This window comes from Eulemur rufifrons, chromosome 18 (assembly GCF_041146395.1).
Source record: "Eulemur rufifrons isolate Redbay chromosome 18, OSU_ERuf_1, whole genome shotgun sequence".
Taxonomy (NCBI): domain Eukaryota; kingdom Metazoa; phylum Chordata; class Mammalia; order Primates; family Lemuridae; genus Eulemur; species Eulemur rufifrons.
Window position 1 is genome coordinate 36,138,622 of NC_091000.1, and position 27,448 is coordinate 36,166,069.

Here is a 27,448-nt window from a genome sequence, read left to right on the forward strand (position 1 = left end):
TTTTTTTTTTTTTTCCTAACCCTGAAATAATACATAAGAAGGAGAGGGGATTTAAAACAGTCAAGGAAAAAAATCTTTTAGCATTTATTTAGCACAGGAGTTAGAAAACTTCTCCATAAAGAACCAAACAGTAAATATTTTAGATTTTACAGGCCACATAGACTCTGTCATGACTCTTAACTCTGTTGTTGTAGCAAGAAAGTAGCCAAAGAGAATATTTAAAAGAATGAGAGTGCCTGTCCCAAAAAATTTTTATTTAGAAAAACAGACCATTATGGAAGAGTCAGCAAAAAGAGGCAATGGAAGAGATAAAAAGGAATATGATCAAGAGCAATGGTGAGAGGACAGCCATAAACAGGAAGAAGGCCTTATCCACCACTACAGTACTGCAAATAACCAAAGAAGAATGGGCTCTGATATACACCTCTGGGGGGAAAAAAGATGAAAGTTGAAATAAGTCCCTGCTAATAGCTTTAATGAGGCTTTTGTTGCTGAGAATGAGGAAGAGTTGCAAAAATGTGGGATTTTATCTGAAGCAATAAATAAACAGAATGTCTAACGATGTTAAAAATATAGCTGAGTTTTAAGACCAATAATTTATAACAGTTTCAACATACACAGCTGCATGATTTTTTTCCCCACCAGCCAAGGTTTAGCTGAGTGCATGTCCACCTAGATTGATTTAGGATTAGAATTCTCAAAAGCAGATATAACAAGACAAAGGCACAAAAGGGAGTTTTCATTAGAAACCAGTTCCAGCAAATAACCAAGCTAGGAAGGAAGTAAACAATGGCTGATGTAGTAAGACACACCAAGATAAAAATAGCAAGATCAAGGGACAAAAGGTCTCTAAGAGGCTGAAGAGCACCGGAAAGGGTGATACTAGAAAAATAGGAGATGGATGATTGTGATGTAAAACACTGGGGTTAAAGATTTCTGTGGAAATATTCCAGTGCTGAAAAGGTCTAGGTTTTTAAAATAGGAATGGATAAATTACACAGAATGTCAGTAAGAGTCACTAAAGTCAAGGAATTAAAAAATTACAAGATTTGGATATTAAGACAAGTTAGCCACAAAGACAATGATGTTACTCAGACCTAGTGAAACTGAGATAAGGCTGTGAACCAAGAGCTCATACACTAAGACTAAAAGTATAAAGTATAGACTTTCATTGTCCAGACTTTCAATAGAATAATTCTCCTTAATTATATTGAAATATCTATCTTACTACCTTGCAAGTATTTTTTAAATAGGAAGTAGTAAATTTTGACACTAAATCACAAAATACACCAAGGCACACCCACACAAGTACCAGGAAAATAAGGTTATAAAATTAGATATTTTGGTACCAAAAAACAAAAAACAACCTGCCAGTCTTTACATAAACCTTTTAACTTTTTCTGAAACTCAGTTAATAAATATGAAATGTGCACAAAAGAAACAAATTAATAAGCATTTATAAGCCCAGTTTGTTTTGTGTTAACATAGCACAGCCATTACATTCCTAGGTATATATTCAAGACAAATGAAAATATATGTCAATACAAATACAAATACTTATACATGAATGTTCACAGCAAGCTTATTCAAATTGTTCAAAGTAACAAATATTAGACAGTAGTGACAGAGAATAATAAATACTTTCTGTTTGGTAGTAAAACTATAAATCAATGACAAACTACAAATAAATGACTTTACTGCTTATAATGGTAAACTTTATGTGTCAGCCAGACTAGGCCATGGTATCCAGATATTTGGTCAAATGTTATTCTAGATGTTTCTTTGAAGATATCTTTTGGATGAGATTAATGTTTAAATCAGCAGATTTTGAGTAAAGCAGATGTCCCTCCACAATGTGTGTGGGCCTCATCCAATCAATTGAGGGCCTTAATACAAAAAAGACTGACTATCTTAGAAAAAGAGAAAATTCAGTCAGCAGAACCACAGCATCAACTCTTCTCTAGGTCTCCAGCCTGCCAGCCTACCCTACAGATTTTGGACTTGCCAGCCTCCACAATCATGTAAGCCAATTCCTTAAAATAAATCAATATCTCTGAGTGTATGTGTGTGTATGTGTGTGTATGTGTGTGTGTGTGTGTGTATGTGTGTGTATGTGTGTGTGTGTGTGTGTCTGTCTGTCTCTCTTCATCTCTCTCCCTCCCTCCCTTCTCTCTCTCTCTCTCTCTCTCTCACACACACACACACACACACACTCTATTGATTTTGTTTCTCTGGTGAACTCTGAAAATACACCCCTTAAGTATAATGACTAAAGTCATTTTTTATCTTATAGAGAATGAAAATTAAAAGATATCAAATAGGCCAGGCACAGTGGCTCATGCTTGTAACCCAGCATTTTGGGAAGCCGAGACACAAGGATTGCTTGGGGCCAGGAATTCAAGATCAGCCTGGGCAACATAGCAAGACTCTGTCTTTACAAAAAAAAAAATTCTTTTAAATTAGCTAGGCATGGTGGCACATGCCTATAGTCCCAGCTATTCAGAAGGCTGAGGAAGGAGGATTGCTTCCACCCAGGAGTTCGAGGCTACAGTGAGCTATGATCCCACCACTACACTCCACCCTGGGTGACAGAGCAAGACCTTGTCTCTTAAAAAAAAAAAAAAAAAAGAAAGAAAGATATCAAAAAATTTGTAATAGAAGATCAATGTAGGAGATTTACTATAACAAGATAGCCAAATTAGTTACTGTAACTGATCATCCAGCAAAGTAGTTATTAAACTTTTGTGGCCCAGAATCCTTTCCATTAAATGAAAGTAATGTAAACAAATGAGCTTTCTATCTTCCCTTTGAAATATCACTTTTTCATTCTGAATCACAACTCAGTACTAATGTTCTAAAGATAACTCTGCTAAAGAATTTAACAATACAATAGCTCTATATAGCACCTACCTTACAAAATACTGAAATGATTTATCTGTTTTCACAAATTAAATAATAACAAACAGGAACAAAGCCTCTATAATTAAAGATTCACTGAAAAAATATAATGCGTGATATAAATGGATCTTAAATTTTAACTCTTTTCATGCTATAACGTCATTTCATAATATAATATCAAGTAATACTTTTCATATTTAAGAACCTTTCCATGTAAAGAAATTTTCCAATTCTTCCAAACTAATCTCTTAAATTAAATACATTAACTCTTACCGTAACCCATTCCTTTGGTCAAATGCGGGAATCATAGAATTAGGATGTTCTGACATTAATGCAACAAGCAGCTGTAGGACATCCATGAGATTGTCATCCTACAATCATTTTAGAAATTTAAAAGTAAAAATGAGGTAAAAACAACTTGTTTGAATAATGAATACTTCTGAAACAATAGAAATTTCAACTTCAGAAAAATAAGTATACATATCTGCAATATATATTTATTTGTAACAAATTGTGTTCTTTAAATATACAGATTCATCACTATAACTCAAAATACACATCAGCAAATAGTCAAACAATTTCTTAAACAAACAAATAAAATACCTTTTATGTTATACTGAACCAAGATTTCCTAAAACATATTCTACAGAAACAGTTGATGACTTACACACTTTTTTTTTAAAGGAAAGTTTATATATCAAGAAATTGGGAGGAAAAGGGAAACCAAATTGTTCTTTTTTATTACAGCAAAACATATTAGAGCCTTCAATACACTAATAAATGTTGTAAATCTAGTGGCTGTGGTGAGGGCAACATATTATATACCATTTCCTAAACTTATTTAACCCGGAATATTTCGTTCACTGTGCCTCTCAAGAAACTAGTTCTAAAAGAACACTTTTTGAGAAAATAAAAACTGGATAATTCTCATATACAGAATTATACGTTGTCAGTACTAAAGATGAAGATGATCAATAAACATTTACTGAGTCAACATACTACTATATGTGGTACAATTTGAGAACATTTTCAAAACATCAGCACAGGAGCATATATGAGTTCTAGACCCCAAAAAATCTTCATGAAAACCCCTAAAATCCTTTGTTGGATATTCCAGTATGTATACATATCATTAGGGGCAACTTGAGTAATACTGATCCAAAAAGGAAAAGGGAAGCAGTTATCAAAGGTTAGTTGACTTAGATGCCCTGACTCTAGGTTTTCCTTCATTGCTTTTGAAGTTTTGCTATTGAAGCTATTTGTATCCTAATTTTCAGTAAGTTAATAATCTAGAGCTAGGGCACTGAATCTCTGAAAAAGTATTATTTGGAGGACCGAAAAGACTCCTGAAAACAGAGAACCACTGGGACTTCCAGTTTATCTCTTATAAAGTACATTTGGTCTCTTAGGGTTAGTAAAAAACAAAATCACATATAATAACAGATTGCTAGTAAATTCTATTGAAAACTCTTCAGCTATTATAACAAGTCAGGAAAATCTTTAAAAAATAACAGAATACCCCATTCAAAAGAGAAAATATCAAAATTAATGATTTTGAGTCAAATATGATCCAATCAAGGAATTTAAGCCATTATTTTATGCCCCAATTAACAGATAGGTCCAATCATTATCTTTCATTTATTATTAAAGAAGGCACTGTTCCATATTAAAATACATTTATTCAGAATACATGAATAATACCATAAAAATGCAAATTACCATTTAAAATGCTGTGACATACATTATTCCATCAATTCCTAAATTTAACTTATTTATGTCTTAATTTAATCATATTATTCAAATATATTGCATTTTCTCAGTGCTAAAAAATAAAAGAAAAAAAACAGATATTTCAACCTACTTAATTTTCAACCTGCCTTTCAACCACATAATTTTAAATTACATTACAAACGAGATGTTTAACTTAATATTTGAACATGCAAAGTGAGTCAAAAGATTGTTGTGAATTTTTAAAATCCAATCCTTTTTAGTCATTTTCACAATCTATTTTTCCACTTGTTACACTGGTTCCTGGAAATACACTGAAAGTATGCTTTGGTATACTTTATTATTAATTCAACAAAATCTAATTTTAACACTATTTAAATCCTTTCATGATTATTATCTCAAGAGCCATCCTGTGGTAATAAAGTATATTTAAAGGAGGATTGCTAGGATTTATTTCCTCAATAGATATATTTACTCCCCATTACAGTTAACATATAATTAGTAGAGATTTTCTTAAATTTTTACTTTAATAAAAGTCCATAATGCAGCTTCAAAAAATAAAATCCCAAAATATGAAATTCAAATATTACCTCATGCATAGTCAGTAGGTAATTAAGAATGGCCTGTAATTCATCTTCTTTTACTCCAGAATCCTTTAAAAACATAATACAAGTACCTTATGCTTATATTTAAAAAAAAAATATTTTCAAAAGGTAAATTATACACATAGATTTGTCAAATTGACCAGCTGCTATAAATATAAAAAGATATTGTAATATAGAATCTAAATTTAAAATAAAAAAACTTAGGAGGCACTAAAGGCAAACAGTATTCAAAACCGTGTAGAAGTCAAAAGAGATTTAACATCAGTATCCTGTTTTCGACACTTTATATAATAGGATAGCCTACTTAGTAAAGCTACAGAATCCTGAGGAAGGCAAAAATAATACGTAATAATAAATAAAAGAGTAATAGCCATACCTGCCACTCCTCTAAATATAGAAGATATATCTTCTATTTAAAATTAAATTTAGAGGACAAAATGAACAGTTTCTAAAATTATCAAGTTAAAATGTAAAGTACCTAAATAATTTTGCTGGGGGAAAACACTGCACTTTTAAATATGATCTCAGTATGAAAATTTTCAACATACTCTATCAATATACAAATCCCCTTTTTAAAAGCTGCAGTCTCAAAAAATAAACAAGAAAGAGAACTGGCAAACAACAAAAAAAGAAAAACTAGAAATGAGTAGAAAAACAGACAATTCAAGGAATTTTTTTAAACAAATGGAAATAAAGTATTGGAGTTGGAAAGGTATACTAAAAGTTAAGTCCACTTGCCACAAGCTTATATGACAGCTAATGAAGCATTATAAAGTAAAGAATAAGAAATAAAATTATAGTGAATAAAATATTGACAACAAATACATTTATATATTGCTATCTTATAATACCAAAATGCCTTCTTTAAAAATAATATTAAATTTTGCTTTACCTGTAACAGAATGAGAAGGGATAAATGTGATCATTTCTAAAGGCTGCCATACCTATCTAGTATATTTATACAGAAATATTATTTCTCAAAATCGGAATGTTAGATACATGGAGTTCCTTAAAAATGAAACCTCCTTTAACACCTTTGTTGAATACTGTATTGCCAGTGCCAAGAATAGTATCAAATAGTTAACAGAAACTTAGTATGTATTTGCTGAATGGAAAAATGAAAACACTTGAGCTCCTACAGAAATTCATAACATACATTACAATTACCAATCTCCAGTTATGCAATTATTTATGTCATATATGCCCAAAAGAAAGAACCAAAAAACAAACAAGGAGACAAACGTCTTTCAAAGGATTTTCCAACATGTAACTGTCATAAAAAAGAATAAACCAAGATTGTATTTCATGTGAAATTATAAGCTACACTACACAGCATGCTATAGGATAAGCAATATGAACTCACCTTCATCACTAATTGTTTAATGAACATCAATAAAAATGCTCGCAGAGAAAGTATTTCTTTTTGATTAGGTCGTGGTCCATCTTTAAAAAAAATACACACATACACACTTAGTATTTCAAAGACCTCAAAGCTATCTAACTATAAAATTCTCATTCCCAATAACTTTTCCATTTATTATATAAAGGTCAGTTTCCTAAAGAGTAACCTCTCTTTTATGCCTCTAGAAAGACAAGCATTCAATCTCACATGCAACTGTATATACAATACTCCAAAAGTACAAAATAGGTCATGTTAAAACTATAATGAAGAACTTTGTACTTTGAATAGGTCAAAGAATTTCCAAAACATAAAAATGAACTAACAAAATTTTTATCCAAAGATAATACATACTTATGTTTTGTTTTAAGACTCTTTGAGAATATTAGTAAGATAACAGAAGTTTACAAAGAATAAAAGGGAAATCTAAATTTTGAACATTAATATTATATGTGAATTCGGTATGAAAAAATTTTCTCCTATTGTTATCAGTGTATGAGCTAACACAAAAATCTCAAAAAAGAGTGCCTCACAACACAGGATCGTCCATGAAGAAAGAAAACATTATGTTGACTACCTCTGACATCTCATTCTCTCCTTCGAAAAGTCCTTGGTCACACATGGCTCACATTAAGTCAATTTTCATGTCTCAAACATATAATTTCCAAGTAGAAAGCTTTTGAAACCAAACACCCATTGTTCTAAGATCCTATGTGACAGGACTGTTTGCCTCATATAATTCATAATTTTTCCCCCACTAATCACTATTTACAGCTAGTTCCTAGACCACCAAAGCATAAGACCACCACGACCTTGAACAGACCAATTAAAATACAAAGAAAATTGTTTAAAATTTGTTCCACATTATGATTTCTTCGCAAAGAATTGGATAAAGAGTTAGAGTAGAATCACAAAATTTGTCCAGCTCTCTCATTTGAAGCATAAGACTTTTCCAAGGTCGCTAGTCAGTTACAAAATGAAGGCAAGAATATAAAACTTGCACCTAGAACAGTACATGATACACCTAGAGCACCAAGAAATAGTCATCAGGACATTCTGACCTGGTTCTACATCTGCCACAATTTTGCCAGCTTAAATAAATATATCATGTAACTTTTTTGTACCCTCACAGCTTTCTAAATTACAGATACCATATTCTGTGAGAATGAACCAAGTTTACTTTGAAAGTGATACAAAAAGTATTATACAAATATGAAACCTTGTCTTTGTAAATCACCAAACAACCAAAGCCTTTGACCACAATCAGAATACATGTTATCTGTCTCCCCAGCATCTATTTCCTAAATTCAAGCAACAGCCCTTAACTTTTATCAAGAGACTGATGCCATCTTCACTCTCAAATCATGTATTTCAATGTGGGGGGTACTTCCATGTCTGAGCAATCAGAACAATTACTGCCACAGAGATCGGCATATGATACAATCAGAGCCAATGAGCAACAATGAGACTAAAAGAGATTTTTGCTGAAATACTTGATATAGGTAGATGCTCTTTTGCTAGATTTAAAGTAATGAGGATGTGAAGGTATATCGGCTGCTTGCTACTACAAAGAGAGAAAATATGTGAAAACAGCCAACACAGAAGAAGAACTGGCAAATATGGAGAGACAAATTAGATTCTACAGCCATATTCTGAATATGTGTACCATCTTGTACCTGAAACTGACAGTTTATAAGAGCTCATTAATTCCCTTTTTATTGACGTAAGCCAGTTTGAAGGAGGTTTTACAATAGTTACGACCAAAAGAATCACCACGTGTCAAAAGTTTTATTTTGACCTCTTCTATGAACTGCTGACATGACAAAAGAATATTACCCCTTCGGTAAGTTAGTCCTGATTATGCAGGAAAATAATTACTAAAATTTCATAATTTCATTATATCTTTAAAAGAAGCAGATACCCCCTACTTCTGCAAGAAATCTCTATCTCCCCAAAACACTATTTTCAATGAATCTCATTGTGATAATTGATCTCCACATCAATACCAATAAATAATAATTTCTTCTCATTTTCAGTGCCTTACAACTACTATCCCAGTTACATTAGCTCCCAACAACTCATACCAGCACAAGTAGTGTTCTTCCACACAAGTAGTAAGTTATTAACCTACAGCAACCACAATTTAGGACAACCTATTTAAATCATCAATGAGATTAAAATAAAATTCTGCCATAAGGAGATTTAGAGAAACTGTCTGAATAAGATGACAGTATAGGTTAAAACAAAAAAGAAAAAACAAAATCCTGATTTGACGTATGTATAACATAATATATACAGGCAGAGATGATATACCTAATCCTTTTGGAGTGATACCACTTCGATCCTGAGGATTCACTGTCCAGTAGTAGTACTTGAGAGTGTGCATGATGAGAAGCACTGTTCCAACCCTCCGAATGGTGTTATATATGTTGACTGTACCAATGAATTCCGTGGACAGGTAAGTATAAAGCATTAACTGAACCTATAAAATCAAAATGAAGAACTTTAAATCAAAGAAACCCACCAGCATTTTACCCCTGTTTCCAGTAACATCCTCAGGCTGCTTACTTGTTCCAAAAAGTTAAGATGTTGAGCTTGACGATAACATCCATGTTAGATAACACATATCCACTGACACACAAGCACGCGCGGACACACACACACACACTCACACTCTCGCTCATAAGACCAAACCAGGTAATTTCTTCTTTTACAGTAGCATTATAAAGTAAACACTCTAGGAAAACCTTTTGATACCTGCCTACTCCACTGAGGATATTTGAGTTTTTAAAACGGAAAATTTAGAAAGGAGAATGGACAGGAAGGCTTCCTACTAGATAAGGGACCAGTACATTCTGAAAACAATGGGAAAGGATTAAAAGCCTGGGGCTAAGAAATGACTGGATGAGAGTCATATGTTAAGAACATATTTAAATTCTGGCAGAAGAATGATAAATTAGACAAAGAAATGGGAAACTGGAGAAAGTCTATTGAGAATGATACTGTGGTAAAAGAAAAGGATTTAATAACAACATACAGAAATGGAAAAATAAACACTATGTATACTCTCTAATCAGCTGGAACTAATCCATGGGCACACATGGGAACAGAGGGAAGTAAAAGTCATTGGAAATCAAGAAGAGGGGAGGGAGAAGAGGGAAGGGGTAAAAACCTACCTAGCAGGTACAATGAACGCTATTCGGGTGATACGCACACTAATAGCCCTGACTCAAGCATTATAAAAGCTATCCATGTAACAAAAACATTTGTACTCCCTTAACATTTTGAAATTAAAAATATATAGAAATGAATGAAAGTGAAGCCCTCAAGATTAATCATATGCTAATTATAAATAAACCTTCCCTCATTCACTCATTATTTACTCCAATAGCTAAACAAATTATGTCGTTCCCACTAGATCTAAATTCTATGAAGACAAGAATCAAGTCTATCTTGTTCACCACTGTATCCATAGTGCCCAGCATAGTCACTCAATTACTTGCTGATTAAACAAAGGACCACTGCAGCCAAGAAAATTCATCTCTCCTGCTAGATCATTAAAAAAATTCTAAGATAAATGGAAATAACAAATCACCATTAGCTCTCTTCCAAAAGCAAAGCTTTTCATATTCACACATCCATACCTTCAACTGTGGTAACTGGAGGTGGATTAACCATGAAGCTAATAAAGCTTAAACTTTATGACCAGTCGTGTATACATGTTTCTTACAAGACCCTAAACCTAATTTCGTATGCCTTATATTGTATTCTTCTTTTTTTTAAAGAGCTCCCCTCATGGTAAACTATATGACCTTCAAGTCCAACAAAATTTGGACTTGCCCTTTGTTATAACTACCTTTATAATAAAAGCTGGTAAAACCCGCATGGATATACAAAGCAGATGGCTGAAACAGAAGGAAAGTTTAATATCATCAAATCAATTGCATATTCTAAAAAGGAAATTAAGGAAAGTTATTAAAAAGCAGAAAGTAAGAAATAGAGTGTAATAATATTAGGAATCTAAGAAAATCATGTGATGAAATAAAACAATATTCCCCTAAAACTAAGTATCTAATAAGAGGCTTTCTGACCACATCAAAAGAGACACAAAGCCTTACAAATATGCTGGTTAGTAAGACAAAAAAAAGTGTCTAGTAAAAAGGTTTAAAAAGTAACTTGAAACAATCCTTGAAAAGAAATAAGACTGAGGGTCATGGAAGAAAAAGAGGTCAAATTTAACCTGGAGATAAAAAGCTACAACCTCCAGCTGACTCCTTTGATTATTTCCAAATGGCAATCAAAGTCAGCAGCTGTTTTTCTCTTTAACATTTGAAAAGACCAGCTAAAAATAAGATACTATGACTCCAGAGAAGCAAAAAAAGTCTGCAGACATTTTTTCCTGACAACTAAAATAAGTAGGTGCTATTCCAACCAAAACAGTGATATACACTGTAAATGGACCAAAAGGGGAAGGGGAGAGAGGAAAATAATAGGTTCTAAATAACACAGCTTCTAACAAAAATTATAGATAAGATGGATACAATTATGCAATTTAATAAAAATTTCTCTGTTCAAATCCTGCTTAACACTACCACTACTGAATTTTTAGGATAATTTAATATAACACTAGGATTTATTAAAGATATTGTTCAAACACCTGATCACAAACTCATTCATATTCACATAGAAGTAAATGATTTGTTGTTATAAAACTAAAAATAAATTATTTTGCACAAATGTTTTTATAATGTGAATTAATGTGAAATTAAAATGATTAAATGAGACCAGTATTGATATTGCCTTCAAGGAAAGGCTGACATTTCAGCTGTACCTATAAGAATAAAACTCAGAAGTTCACTGTGTTGGTGGAAGGCAAAAGTGTGTAAAGAAGAGGGAGAAAGCGGGAGCAGGGTTAGTTGTTAAAGAATGGAAAACAAAAGATATATAGAGAGAGAGTGAGTATAGATATATGTGCATATTTGCAATAAAACAGCTACAGTTGCTATGTAACATTATATCTACATTGGAACTGTCCAACGTCTGATTTATATTTAGTAAACAAAACCTCCCTCAAGTAAAATTTTATTCAATTTATTATCAGAATGTAAAGACCACAGCTCTATTTTTTAAAATTATGACATTGCTTTACAAAAAAGAAAGAAAAAATATGTATATTTTTACAGAAAGAAAAAATACGTATATACTGACTTGCAATTTTTCCTGAAAAGAAAAAAGTATGCTTAGTCAATAAAAGCCAATCCACTGAAACCTTACATAGTAAAAGGATAAAAGAAAATCCTTAAAATTATCACTCTTCTCAAGCAAAAAAAACTTAGCAAAGACAGTAACACAAAATCAATATACAAATTACCTTGGCTGGGGTATGAATCCATATAGCAGGGTTAAGAAGAATGTGATCACACAATTGCTTCAGTAGAGGCATCCCATTCTGCAGATTACTCAGATACTTTGAAAATGCAAGGCAAAGTTCAAGTACTACTCTGCTGACATGAGATTTGGAAGACTGCAAAAAAAGTAGTCCAAAGATTACTATTATTACTAATTCAAAGCAAGGCAAGTAAATTACAGGCTGTCAATATCAGAAAAAAGTTGGCCCACAAACTATGCTCAAAGTTAAAGATGCTATTAAGCTCACTACCAAATTTCTTTAATAGAAGAGACAAGGTACAACAACAAAATGTTATTTTAATTTAGGTAATTTTCTATAACCAAGGAGACATATTTGCAGACAGGATGCCTTAGCCACTTAGAAGAACAAGTACATGGCCTGCAAATTAAGAATCAAAAATGCAAAATTATTTCATACTTTACCTTTTCAAGACTATATCCTATTACCAAGAAGCCCTTACAGGCAAGCATCTGCTCCTGCATAGCAATTGAGTTCTTCAACAACTCCATGATAAAAGCTAACAAGGTTGAACTAGAATAAAAAAAAAAAGGCAATGGTTTGAAAAAACGTATTTTTAAAAATTAGGTTAGATAGATGTAGCCTTCCATTTACCTTAATAGAAAGTTCTCCATTTCAAAGCAATTGAAGTTTCAATAAAACTGCCTCTAACATTATATCAGAACTAGATTTTTAATGTAGGATTAGAATTTACTCAAATATTTATTTCACATACTTTATCAAAACATATTAATCGGCAAATTACTTAGAAACATAACAAATATGCATGATATAAAGAAAAATGAGCAATGTCCAAAAACAACAGAAATAGTTAATAAATATATATTAAGGCCTTAAAGAATAGATATAACTTAGATAAGCAAGTATATTCAACTTTAAAGGGTTAAGGGTCAAAAGGAGGGAAAAGATAGTGGAGCAAACAGACTAAGGTATAGATCCCCAAAATATGTTACAGCAGCAGTCCCCAATCTTTTTGGCACCAGGTTTCATGGAAGACAATTTTTCCACAGACCAGGGTGGGTAGGGGGCAGGTGGGATGGTTTGGGGATGATTCAAGTGCATTACATTTATTGTGCAGTCTAACCTCTCTGCTAATGATCATCTGTACTTGCAGCCGCTCCCCAAGCTAGCATCACCACCTCAGCTCCACCTCGGATCATCAGGCATTAGATTCTCATAAGGAGCACGCAACCTAGAACCCTCGCATGTGCAGTTCACAGTAGGGTTCGCACTCCCATGAGAATCTAATACTGCCGCTGATATGACAGGAGGCAGAGCTTATGCAGTGATGAGAACAATGGAGAATAGCTGTAAATACAGATGAAGCTTCGCTTGCTTGCCTGCCGCTCACTTCCTGCTGTGCGGCCTGGTTCCTAACAGGCCACGGGTACCCAGGCCACGGCCTGGAGGTTAGAGACTGCAGTGTTAGGGGTCCAGACTGGCCTACTTTGAATAGAACAGAGGGTACATGAAGGGGACGATAAGAAAGTAAAGTTAACTTGGAGGCAAACTTGAGGCCTTGAACACTAATTTAAGAAGTTTGTTCACTATCCCAAAAAACAAAATCATAATTCTCCAGTCAGTCCTTAAGACTTAAAATTGAATAGGGACTGCAACCCATAATTTTTAGGGACACCGAAAAGGAAAAGGAATAAGATCAGCTGTTGCCGCCTTCTCAATGGCTCTGAGAGATTCCCACAAAAAAAAAAAAGAGAAAGCATGACTGGCAGCCAATCTTCTCCTTCATCAGTGCTTTAACTGCCAACAATTCCAATAAAGAAAGAAAGAAAGGAGAAGGAAGGAGGAAGGAAGGAAATAAGGAAGGCAGGCAGGCAGCCTTGTTAGAGCAGGACCAAAAAAATTCTATGAAGTATTAATATGTCAAGGGTAATTTAATTTTGATGTTTTAAAACATAGTTGACAAATACCTTGTTACTTTTTTGAAAAGGAAAAAAAAGGAAGTTCTGTTGCCTAAAAATAATCTGGAAAAAACTATTCCATCATTAATTATATACACTGGTAATAGGCATGAAGATATGTATTGATATAAAAGCAGAAATTAAAGGGAGAATTTCAAAATGGGAGAATGTAAAACTCATTTAAATTTCTCAAATAAATGAAACAATTATTTTACTATACATAATTTCACTAGACTATACAGCCATGAGAAATTCATTTAAACATCTCCCACATTTTATAACTTATCCTAGAATTCCTATGCCTCCCTCTGCCTTTTTTAGACTCAACACTACAGCAAAGGAAACAAAATGTGTGAAATGTATAATCTAATTTTTTTAAAAAAACCAAATCACCTCATATAACACCATTTAAAATTTAGCTTTCAATTACACACATGCAATCAGTAATAAATAATTAAAATATAAAAAGCTAAATTTCCATAATAAATCACTGCCAAATGAGAATTTTAAACATTTTGAAGTTAAAACTTTAGACAAAAATGTATTCATTTTTGATAATTCCATTATTGATATTTATAAATTTATTCTAAAACAACTTTATGGCTTCTTCAAGCTTCCATATTTCTTATTGATAAACAAGAATTTCAAGTAATACCAATATAATTGATATGGATTTGTAATACCATTTACAGTTCACAAATTTCTTTACACTATTTTGACTCTACAACAAACTTCAAAGGCAAATAAGGTATTGTGTGGCTCAATAGTGATGAAAGTAACTCTCACACCAAATTACAGAAAAAAATAAAGGCACTCACCAGATAGTCAAATCAACCTCATCAGACAAATATTGCCTATAATCCAACTGTGCAAAAAGTGGAAACAGCACTTGTACTCCTCCAATTGAATGCATAGCACTTTGGATAGAATGTGTTAGAACCGCCTTCACATCCTTGTAAAATAAAAAGCACAGTAGAGATCTCAATGTTTTCTTTTCCAAAACAATTAGAAAGCACAATAGTAAACACAGGAACACTAAAATGTGACATTCCATGTGTTTAATAAAGGCTGCTAAATATACCTCAATAATACATCCAAAAATTATCATTTAAAATATTTTTAAATACCTGGAGCATGAGTGCATGTGGCGAATGAACAAAAATTGAAGGATTGTCCTTAGGAGATGATTCCAGGCACAGCTGGGCATCTGTAGCCCTTGGATTGTATGTGAAGGCAATGGCACTAGAGAGTTTGCCATCATACAATAAAAGTTTGTGATGCTCAGCAAGGAAAAGGTCGCTTTCCGCTTTGAATTTAAACGTACCCTAAGAATAAAAAAGAGAACAGTTAAAATATACTGGTGTATCATGAAAAGAAAATCTGATACAAATCACCACAGATATAAAATTTTAAAGAGACATATCAATGATAATTTTTCTAGCAATATTAAATAAGAGGACCCTTCACTGTTTACTTCTATAATGGGATAAATTTATTTGAAAGCTGTAATGGAAATCAAGTGAACTTGACATTAAAACCTTACATTAAAAAATGTAAAACTTTGTGCTTCATAGGGTGTACTGTCTTTTTTTCTTGTATTTTGTCTTTTTTAAAAATTGTGATATAAAGCACATAACATACAACTTACCACCTTAAGCATTTTTAAGTGAATAATTCAGTAATAACTATATTCGAACTTTTATATCTCACAAATATGAAATTCTATTGACATTGAACTCCTCCCCATTTCCCACTCCCCCACCACAACCCCTAGCAACCACAATTCTACTTTCTGTTTCTATGAGTTTGACTATTATAAAATACACCTCATATAAGTGGAATCATACACTATTTGTCTTTTTGTGACTGGAGTATTTCACGTAGTACACTGTCCTCAAGGTTCATCCATGTTGTTGCATGTGACAGGATTTCCTTTTTTTTTTTAAAGGTGAGTAATATTCCAGTGTGTGTGTATCACACTTCATCTATTCATCTGCTGATGGGCATTTGGGTTACTCCTATCTCTTAGGTACCATGAATAATGCTGCTATGAACATGGGTGTGCAAATATCTCTTTGTGATCTTGCTTTTAATTCTTTTGTATATATCTCACAAGTGGAATTATTGGATCATATGGTAATTCTATTTGTAATATTTTGAGGAAACTCTGTATTACTTTACATAGCAATTGCACAATTTTACATCCCCATCAACAGTACACAAGAGTTCCAATTTATCCACATTCTCACCAACACTGTTTGTTTTTGTTTTAGTGGCCATCCTAAAGGGTGTGAGGTGATATCTCATTGTAGTTTCAGTTAGCATTTCTCTAATGACTAGTGATACTGAGCATTTTTTCATGTGCTCATTGGCTATTTTATATATTCTTTAGAGAAATGTCTATTCAACTCCTTTGCCCATTTTTTAAATTAAAAAATTATTTTTTAAATTTATTTTTTGTTGTTGTTGAGTTGTAGGACTTCTTCATATATTCTGGATATTAGCCCCTTATCAGATATATGATTTCCAAAGATAGTCTTCCATTCTGTAGGTAACCTTTTCACTCTCTTCATTGTTTCCTTTGATGTGCAAAACTTTTTAAGTTTGACATTATCTTATTATGTCTGTTTTTGCTTTTGTTGCTTTTGTCATATTCAAGACACCAAATTTGAATTGCCAAATCTGATGTTACAAAGCTTTCCTCCTTTCAGGAATTTTATAGCTTTAGGTCTTACTTTGGGGTCTTTAATCCATTTCAGGCTAATTTTTGTATATGGTGTGAAGTAAGGGTCAAACTTTATTCTTTCACATATGGATGTCCAGTTTGCCCAATACCATGTATTAAAGACACAATCCTTGCCCCAATATGCAACTTTGGCTCCTTATAGAAGATCATTTAACCATATATGCAAAAGTTTATTTCTGGACTCTCTATTCTGTTCCACTGGTCTGTATGTCCATCTTTAAGCAAGTTCAACAATGTTTTTATTACTATAACTATGCAATAAAATTTGAAATCCAGAGGTGTAAAGCCTCCAATATTGTTTTTTCCTTTTCAAGATTGGTTATTGAGAGTCTCTTGAGATTCCATGTGAATTTTAGGATGGTTTTTCTATTTATGTAAGAAATGCCATTGGGATTTTGATAGGAATTGTACTGAATCTGTAGATTGCTTTGGTAGTATGGACTTCTAACAATATTGTATTCCACTCCAAGAACACAGGATGTCTTTTGTTTATTTGTGTCTTCTTTAATTTTTTCAGCAACATGTTATACTTTCCAGTGTACAATTCTTTTGGTTCCTTGGTTGAGTTTACTCCTAAGCATTTTACTCTTTTTGATGCTATTGTAAAAGGGATTATTTGTCATACTTTCCTTTTCTAATTGTTCATTGTTAGTATTAAATATATAGAAACACAACTGATTTTTGTGTGTTGATTTTGTATCCTGCAACTCTGCACAATTCATTTATTAGTTCTAACAGTTTTTGGTGAAATCTTTGGGGTTTTTGATATATAAAATCACGTCATCTATAAAGAGATAATTTTACTTCTTCCTTTCCAATTTGGATGCCTTTAATGTCTTTTTCCTTACATAATTGCTCTAGCTGAGACTTCCAATACTGTGTTGAATATGGCAAGAACAAATAAATCCTTACCTTGATCCTGATTTTAGAGGCAAAGCTCTCAGTTGTACATGGTTGAGTATGACATTAGCTATGGGCTTTTCATATATGGTCTTTTGTATGTTGAGGTAGTTTCCTTCTGTTCACAGATGGTTCAGTGTTTTTTTTTATCATGAAAAGGTGTTGAATTTAGTCAAATGCTTTTTCTGTCTAAGTTGAAATAATCATGTGGTTTTTGTAATTCACTCTCTTAATGTGTATTACATTGACTGATTTTCATATGTTGAACAATCCTTGCATTCCAGGAATAAATACTACCTTGTCATTGTGTATAATTATTTTAATGTGCTATTAAATTCAGTTTACTAGTATTTTTATTGAGGATTTTTCCATCAACATTCATCACAGATATTGGTCTGCAGTTTTCTTTCTTGTATATCTTTACCTGGCTTTGGTATCAGGGTAACATTGGCCTCATAAAGTAAGTTTGGAAGTGTTCCCTCATCTTCAATTTTTTGGAAGAGTTTGAGGAGCACTGGTGTTAATTCTTCTTTAAACGTGTGATGGGATTCTCCAGTGAAGCCATCTAGTCCTGGGCTTTTCTTTCTGGGATGTTTTTTTATTATTGATTCAATCTCCCTACTAGCTATAGGTCTTTTCAGATTTTTTAAATTTATTCTTGATTTAGTCTTAGTAGGTTGTATGTTTCTAGAAATTTTTCCATTTCTTCTAGGTTATCCTATTTGTTGGCATTTAATAGTTCACAGTAGCCTCTTATAGTCCTTTTTATTTCTGTGACATCAGAAATATCTCCTCTTTCATTTCTGATTTTGAGTCCCCTTTTTTTCTTCATCTAGTAAGGGTCTGTCAATTTTTTTGATCTTTTTAAAAAACCAACTCTTAATTTCACTGATTTTTTTATGTTGCTTTTCTAGTCTCAATTTCATTTATTTCTGCTTTGTTTTTATCATTTCCTTCCCTCTGCTAACATTGATTTCCTTGTTTTTCTTTTTCTAGTTCCTTGCAGTGTAAAGTTAAGTTGTTAAGATGTTTCTTCTTTTATAATGTAAGCCTTTACCACTAAAAACTTCCCTCTTAAGTTTTGCTTTCACTGAATGCCATAAATTTTGACATACTGTTTTCATTTTTATTTGTCTCAAAATATTTTCTAATTTCCCATGTGATTTCTTCTTTGACTCAATGGTTTTTACATGTACTATTTAATTTCTACATATTTGTGGATTTCCAGTTTTCCTTTGGCAATTGGTTTCTAATCTCATTCCACTGTGGTCAAAAAAGATACTTGGTATGATTTCAATATTCTTAAATTTGTTGACAATTATTTTGTGGCCTAACATGTGGTCTATCCTGGAGAATGTTCCATGTGTACTTGAGAAGAATGCATATTCTAGTGTTGTTGCAGGGAGTGTCATGTATATGCTTGTTAAAGCCAACTGGCCTATATTGTTGTTCAAGTCCTCTGTTTCTTATTGATCCTCTGTCTGGTTGTTCTATTCACTATTGAAAGTTGACTATGGAAGTCTCCTACTATTATTTTGTTGCTGCCTACTTCTCCTTTCAATTCTGTCAAGGTTTGCATCAGACATTTGGGAGCTCTGATGTTAGGTGCATGTACTTATAACTGTTCTATCTTCCTGGTGAATCGAACCTCATATCATTATATAATGTCCTTCTCTGTCTCTTGTGACAGTTTTTGACTTAAAGTTTATTTTGTCTTACATAAGTATGAACATTCATACTCTCTTTTGTTTACCATTTGCAAGTAATATCTTTTTTCTCATCCTTTCACAGTCAGCCTATGTGTCTCCTCTCAGATATAAAGTCTCTTATACATAGCATACAGATAGATCTTGTTTTCTTTTTTTTTATTTTTTCTTTAGTCCAGTCAGCCAATCTATGTCTTTTGATTGGGGAGGTCAATCTGTTTATATTTAAAGTAATTAGTGATAGGGAAGGACAAATTCCATTCGTTAATTGTTTTCTGTATGTCTTATAGCTTTTTTATCAGTTTTCTTCTCTGGCTGACTTCCTTTGTGTTTCACTGACTTTTTGTAGTGACATATGTTAAAGCAAATTAAAACAGGGATCAGGCCTGGAAAACCCTAGTGCAGACCAAGACCTCAATGTTGCTTAAATTGCAAACATAAGCAAAACTTAACTTGGGCCATTTCTTATAAATGCTTGTATTACAGAAAAACAAAACTTAAGCACAACCAATCAAAAGCAGACAATTAACTTACAATGATATAACCAGGGACTTAACAAGATGGACCAAAAAAGGCAACTTTATACCTATAACTAATCAAATATTTTCTTTGTTTTATTTCTGCATTCACTCTATAAAAGCTTGTCTCTACACTTCATTATTGAAGTTCAAACCCTCTTTCGGTTGGGTGCTTCCTGATTTATGAATTGCTCAAACCCTCTTTCGGTTTGGTGCTTCCTGATTCCTGATTCATGAATTGCTCAAATAAACTCTAAACTTTTCTTTGTGTCTTAGTTTATGTTTAACACATGCTTTGATTACTATCTTATTTCCTTTTGTGTCTCTTCCCTAGGTATTTTCTTTGTGGTTACCAGGGGAATTACATAAAATATCTTAAAGTTATGGTAATGTATTTTAAACTGATAACAACTTCAATTGCATACAAAAACTACACTCTTTATATCTCTATGCCCCCCATTTTATATTATTGATGTCACAAATTACATCTTTTTATATTGTGAATATACTGATAAAGATTTAGTTATCTTATGCTTTTGTCTTTTAAAATCTACAGTGATTCTCTCTCTCTCTCTCTCTCTCTCTCTCGACTCGTTACCCCCCACTCGGGAGCGCTCCAATAAAGCCTCTTTACGTATACCTTTCAACTCTGCTTGACTTTCTTTCTCTGGCGCCAGCCAATCCAAAAAACCTTACATAACCCACCTTCAAATCAAGCTCAACTATCATTGGTGAGGCAGTGAATATTAAGTACGTACCTTGTATCCCAGGCCCAACTGATAAATAGCAAAAATCTGAGCTGCATTAAGAGCTTCACCAAAAAGGTAAACTGCAGTCATCTGACCACAGAATACTCTATTAGCATCTGCTGTTTCTGATGAGCCCAGGAAACATTTGTCAAAGGTCTGTGAAAGAAAATAGAAGATTTTATTAGGAAAAAATACATATATACACTCCAGAAATAATAAAAACCTTGATTGCTATAAATACTTTGTCCATCCTAAACTATATCTGAATAGATTAAAATAATAATTCATCTAGCATTTCATTTCATTCTTTTTCCTTATGGTGTAGAGATCAGAAAAGATGTTACAGAAACATGAGTTTTCTAAATTGCAATAAAAAAAACTTGATAATAAAGTGGATGTAAAAAAGAAGTCAGAAATCACTATGGCGCTGAAGGTTCATAGTTGGGCAACCAAAAATTCAGACAGAAAAGCAGGCTTTGGAGCAAGGAGGAAAATAATTAGTTAGGTTTGGGACATAGACTAAACTTTTCTGTGAGCTAATTACAGATGGAGTTTATATGGATGAAGAAACAGTTGTCAACAAAGTCCTGTAAGTTTGGGGAGAACTTAAAGCTGAAAAGACAAACTTTTGCAGATATCAACATATAGATAATGGGTAAAGTCATGGGAATAGACACAAATCTCTCAAAAGGAGTGTGTAAATCCAGCTGGCATGTGTTTCTCTTGTAACATAAAAAAATCCTGTTAATAATGTCCAGGTTGTAAAGACATTTTAAAAACCTGCATGTACAACGCAAAAGGAAAAAAGAAAAGTTCTTCATGACTCTTCAAGAGTATCATTTTATATCATGACACCATTAGAAAGAATGGTGGGAAATGTGTATGTAATGACATTAGGGAATACAGAAAAGTTGTAAACACTGTGTTCTCAAGCCAAACCACCCATGTCAAATCCCTGTTTCCCGAGCATGGCAGGTTACTTAACATCTCTGTGCTTCACCCTCCTTATCTGTAAAATGGAGATTATAATAGTGCTTATGTTGCAAGGTTGCTGGGGATTTTAGAAAATAAACTTATTTATTATAATGGCTGGAAGACAAATGCATTTAGGAAAAAACAGGTTACAAAACAATATACATATCTGAGTCCTTTTTTGTAATAAAAAAAGAGCTAACGCCTATGGAGTACTCATGCTGTACAAGGCACTCTACTAATAGATTTATGAACATTATCTCATTTAATCATCACAATAACCTTTGAAGTATGAACTATTTTCTGCCCATTTTCAGGTGGGAAAAAACTAAGGCCTAATAGATTAAATAAGGTCACACGGTCAATAAATGACAGAGCTGAGATTCAAACCTAAGTCTGTCTGATACAACATCCTCAAGGTAAGCATTAAGCAATACTTGTATATACATGTAACAAAGGATATGAAAGGAGTTAATGGATGGGTAGTATAGTTTGTGTTCATTTTTCTGATCTTTATTTTTTAAGTTTTCTATAAAAAGAATGTGATTAGGAGAAAAATAAGAACATTTTTAATTTCATTCTAACCTATGGATCTCTTTCTGAATCCTGAAAATATTATAACATAATAGTTATCTACAGCAGCTAGAATTATATGCAAAATGTATAAGTAGGCATAATCCAACTTATTCAAAAAATGGTTACAGCCCTGCAGCGGAGTTCACATTTATGTTGGTAAATGGATCCATGACCCAAATGCTGTCAAGATATAGCCACTGTATCTATAAATCCTTATCTTTACTATACCCAGAATAATTTTATAACAAGGACTGAGTAATATTTTATCTGACACATTAACAAGTTGTATTCAATAAATAAATTAACATGGTACCTAAATTACAGTTACAAAAGCCCACCACTGTGGTATTTGCAAAATATATATTCAAGTTCTAAAACTTTTTGTTTAAAAAGTTCATGTTTTAAAAATAATTTTTTTTCACTGCAACATTCTAAAAACTACTTACATCACTGGTGTTGACAAACCATGTTATCTCTCCATAGGAAGCTAGCTCGCCATTCACGTAACATCGAAGTTCACTGTTCTTCCATCGGTTATAAATGTGCACTATGGTTACCATATACCACTAAAGAAGCAAAAAGAAGCAAATAATAATAATAATAAAGATAATGACTCTTCCAATAACACAGCCATTTAGATAAGTAAAAACTAAATAAGTTATAATTAAACCTAAAAATAAAATAAGAATACCTTTATTAAATTCAATATTTAATTTCTGGAACAGTATCTATTCATGGGGGCTCTCAATTGGTAATAACTTAACCACTATTTTTCCAGCTTTCTATTATGAAAATTTTCAAATATAACCCCCAAAAGCTGACAATTGAGTACAAACACCTTCTTTCCAACCACCTAGACTCCACAATTGATGACATTTTCCATATTTGCTTAATCTATCTGCCTACTCATCTATCTATACATTTTGTTGATGAGCCATCTATTCAACTTTAATTTTAAGGTACAAAAGCAAATACATATTAAATTTGAACTACTAAAATAATTGCCATTGATATTTTCTCCTTATATTTTCCTAAAACTCTATAAATGACTAAATTTCAAATCTTTTTATTACACAAATGAGGTTAACCATTATCCAGTGATTTACACTTGATTTTTGAAACTATATAAACAGAGTTATGATTTATCTCATTATGTGAACAGCAGCAAAACAAAGCATTTTGAAGGTTAGCAAAGCTTATTAACATAACTATGACTCAGTAAGATCACATACCTTTTGTGGCTTGAAATCAAATTTCACACAGTGTTGAAATCCTTTTCCTTTTGACTTTATTGATGTTATAATCAAACACCCTCCAACAAAATGAGCAGAATAACCAAGACCTTTACTGGTTCTGAAACTATAAAGAATAAGTTTTCATTTTACCTCTAAGTATTCTTCTCATTTTCAAAGTAAGATATTAACACTCATCAGTTTATACAAATACTTACCAATATAAATATGGTTTATCCTTATCTACATTGATGTTATTTACAGGATCCATTCTAAGCCAGGTATGAAATGTAAAACCATTCTGGTATGGCCATTTGGCTATAGGTGGTAATGCAATAGCCTAAAGGGAAAGAAACTTTTGAGTTATTAACTCATGTAAAAAACCTTATTATTGAAATCATGAAAATGAGACTTTAGAATGCTATATGTATTTATACTACATCATATTACTTTGCCACTATTAAAATATCTGAAAGAAAATTCTTTATCTGGAAGAAGACTTAATAACTTTTGAATTTTTCCAAATACATAGTAATGATGTTAATAAAATGAAAGAAACATTCAGTGTGACCTGCTGGACACATGCACGTTGTCTGCTTCATTTCTTAGAATGAACATATCCAAAGAGGTAACAATAAAAAGAGATAGGTAGTGACAACAAATTGAAAATTTGTTCCTGAAATTTTAAGGTATTAGGACAGAGAAAGATGGACTAGAAAGATAAAGGTTAAAGAAAAAGCGTGGTATATGTTGGTTTTTTAACTATAAATATAAAACCGAAGAGGTTTAGTTCATAACATTTTTTAATTGGTTTTAACATTTGGTTAAAGGTTTAAAATATCATACTACATAATGGAAGCGATCCTGAATAGCCAAAACAATCTTGAAAAAGAACAACAAAGTTGGAGAACTCATACTGCCAAATTCAAAGCCTACTACAAAGAGTCATGAAGACTATGTGGTATTGGCACAAGGACTTTGAGCCCTTTGGATAAGGCAAATCCTTCTTAATTACACCACCAAAAGTACAAGTGACAACAGAAAAATATATAAATTGGACTTTATTAAAATTTAAAACTGTAATTGAAAGATACCATCAAAAAATTGAAAAGACAAGCCACAAAAATGGAGGAAAATATTTGCACATTGAGTATCTAATAACGGACTTACATCCAAAATATATGAAAGACTCTAACAACTCAAAAACACAAATGCAATTTTAAAATGAGCAAAAGATCTGAATAGCCATGTCTCCAAAAAAGACATACAAATGGCTAATAAGGGCATGAAAAGATGCTCAACATCATTAGTCTCGAAGGAAATACAAATCAAAACCACGATGAAATACTGCTCCATACCCACTAGGGTGGCTATAATAAAAAAGACAGATATTAACCAGTGTTGGCTAGGACGTAGAGAAATTGGAACCCCAGTACATCGCTGGTGGGATTTTAAAATGATATAGCCACTTTGGAAAACAATCTGCAAGTTCCTAAAAATGTTAAACAGGCCAGGTACCGTGGCTCACACCTATAATCCCAGCACTTTGGGAGGTTTGGTGAGAGGATCACTTGAGACCGGTAGTTCAAGACCAGCCTGGGCAACATAGCAAGACTCCATCTCTACCAAAAGTAAAAAACTTAGTCAAACATCGTAGCATATGCCTGTAGTCCTCGAGAGTTGGAAGAGTAAGGCAAGAGGATCACTTGAGCCCAGGAGTTCAAGGCTGCAGTAAGCTGTGATTGCTCTACTGCACTCCAGCCTGGGAGACAGAGTGAGATCCTATCTCGAAACAAAAATGTTAAACAAAGACCACATTGACCCATGAATTCCACTCATAGGTAGCTACCCAAGACAAATGGAAACATATATCCACTCATAAAATTGTACACAAAAGATCATAACCGTGTTTTTCATAACAGCCCAAAAAGTTAAAACCCCAAATATCCATTAATTGATGAATTATTAAATGAAGTGTGATATATCCATACAATATAACATTAGCCATAAAAAGGAATGAAGTACTGATACATGCTACACCACGGATAGACCTTGAAAACATTATGCTAAGGCAAAAAAGCCAATCACAAAAGACTACACCCTGTATGATTACATTTACATGAACTGTCCAGAATAGACAAATTATGAAGAGACAGAAAGTAGATTAGTGGTTGCCTACGACTGGGGGACTGGGGGAAAATGTGCAGTGACTGGTAATGATTACAGGGTTTCTTTGGGGGTGATGAAAATGTTCCAAAATTGGTTGTGGGGATGGCTGTACAACTCTGTGAACATTAATCCATTAAATTATATACTTTAGATGAATTAACAGTATGGTATGTGAAATACAGCTCAATAAAGCTGTTTGAAAAAAATCAAACTACACAAGCTTTTGTTTTATTATAATTTACATTTGCATTTATGTACACATATAATATGTACACATACCTTCTTTTATATGTATTAGATACACCATAAAACATGAAAAACATAATACAGCCAAATTTATATAACACTATTGAGACTTCAAGAGGCTGATTTAAAATGAATGGTGCATTGAGGAAAAAAAAAGAATACATATTTGGTGTATACATATGTTTTCTCTCACTGAAAATGACAGAAGGTATGAAAGCTTTGTAAGAGGACTTTATCCATGAATACTTTAAATTCCTTTTAAAGGCTATGTTTAAGGAAAAGAATGAGTCACTAAATATATTTAAAATACCTATTCTTTACAAATTTCAAAAGCTGTTCAGCTCAACTGCCCAACTTTCAAGATAAATGCAGATAAGTAGAATGGACATAGAACAATCTTAGAGAATTATAAATAATAAAATCATAACATAATGCATGAAAAATAGTTAATCTCATGAGAACAATTTTTATGTTACAGGCAAATGATAGGCTCAGTGAGAAGAAAGTAAAGTTATTCTGTAAAGCTTCAAATCCAAAATGTCTTTTAAGGAAAAGAATGAACAATAAAACTTTTCAATGAAAGTTTGTGTATGTAAAATTCAAATATCACAAATGTCCTTTTAAAATATATTCTTATCTTTCTGCAGATATTGCCTGGCTAGCAAACAAGATTTTATGAAAACCAGAGTAAAAAATGAATGAAAGATAAGCTCAGAACAAGAACAGGCTGCAATATCTTTTTAAAAAAATCCTTTTTTTGCTCTAAACAGACTGGCCAATGTAATAAAAAAGCTTCCATAAATAATATATATACATTATATGATACGCTGCTACAACATTTTGAAACATTATCCTACATAATTGCCTGATTTATGAACTGATTAACAGCTTATAAGAATGCTAAGACCGACATAATTTGGGAACTCACAACTTAAGAAAACTTGCCTACAAGTCTCAAACAGTTACTATCATTGTATACACCACATACAAAGGAAACAGAGGTAGGGAAATTTAAGGATAAAGATGTTCAGAAAGACAGAATATGAACGTATTAACACACTAATAGCTACTTAAGAATAGAGAGATAAATTCATAGAACAAAATGGCTACGCTTAAAAGAACTGGGTACTTAACTCGATTGCTGACCCAAGCTATGACTGAGCACTTTCTCAACTACTCTGAGCTTCTATTTTGTCACATCTAAAACAGTTAGAAAAAAGTAACATGCACAATTGTCACAAAGATTAAGTTATCTCATGCAGAAAAGCTTCCACCTAACACAGAATCTGTCAGGGTGCTCACAGGGTTGCATTTTCAGGAAGCAAAGGAAAAGAGAACTCAAAGTGATTTCCTCATTAATATAATATTTACTTACTGCAGCACTCTTCCCTGGAAAGTTGAAAAAGGCATCAGGGCCATACTTCTGAGGCATGTGCTTTAACACAGACAGCAACTTCCCAGCATGTGGAGGCTATGAAAATAATTAACAATTCATCGACCACATTATTCACCATAAAACAGAAAATATATATTTTAAATATAATTATGTTTTAATATACACAATAACCAAATAATGCTATAAGCTTAAAAGCATATAAATTAACAAAAGTTATTTTCAACTATTTTAAAGAAATAATGTACTCTATGCCTTGTTTTG

At 32.6% G+C, this 27,448-nt stretch overlaps 1 protein-coding gene across 2 annotated transcripts in view; it reads right to left on the reverse strand.

Moving 5' to 3' along the window:
- LRBA (LPS responsive beige-like anchor protein) overlaps window positions 1-27,448 on the reverse strand; it is a 637,829-nt gene that overhangs the window by 528,975 nt on the left and 81,406 nt on the right. For both annotated transcript variants that reach the window (XM_069493475.1, XM_069493474.1), the window contains 13 exons: window positions 27,167-27,262; window positions 23,595-23,716; window positions 23,377-23,503; window positions 22,591-22,710; window positions 20,606-20,752; window positions 15,105-15,302; window positions 14,796-14,929; window positions 12,463-12,571; window positions 12,002-12,154; window positions 8,944-9,112; window positions 6,595-6,674; window positions 5,217-5,279; window positions 3,172-3,269 (listed from right to left, as the gene is read on the reverse strand). In XM_069493475.1, coding sequence (XP_069349576.1) covers window positions 3,172-3,269; window positions 5,217-5,279; window positions 6,595-6,674; window positions 8,944-9,112; window positions 12,002-12,154; window positions 12,463-12,571; window positions 14,796-14,929; window positions 15,105-15,302; window positions 20,606-20,752; window positions 22,591-22,710; window positions 23,377-23,503; window positions 23,595-23,716; window positions 27,167-27,262 — 1,616 coding nt within the window. The remainder of the gene's footprint in view (window positions 1-3,171; window positions 3,270-5,216; window positions 5,280-6,594; window positions 6,675-8,943; window positions 9,113-12,001; window positions 12,155-12,462; window positions 12,572-14,795; window positions 14,930-15,104; window positions 15,303-20,605; window positions 20,753-22,590; window positions 22,711-23,376; window positions 23,504-23,594; window positions 23,717-27,166; window positions 27,263-27,448) is intronic.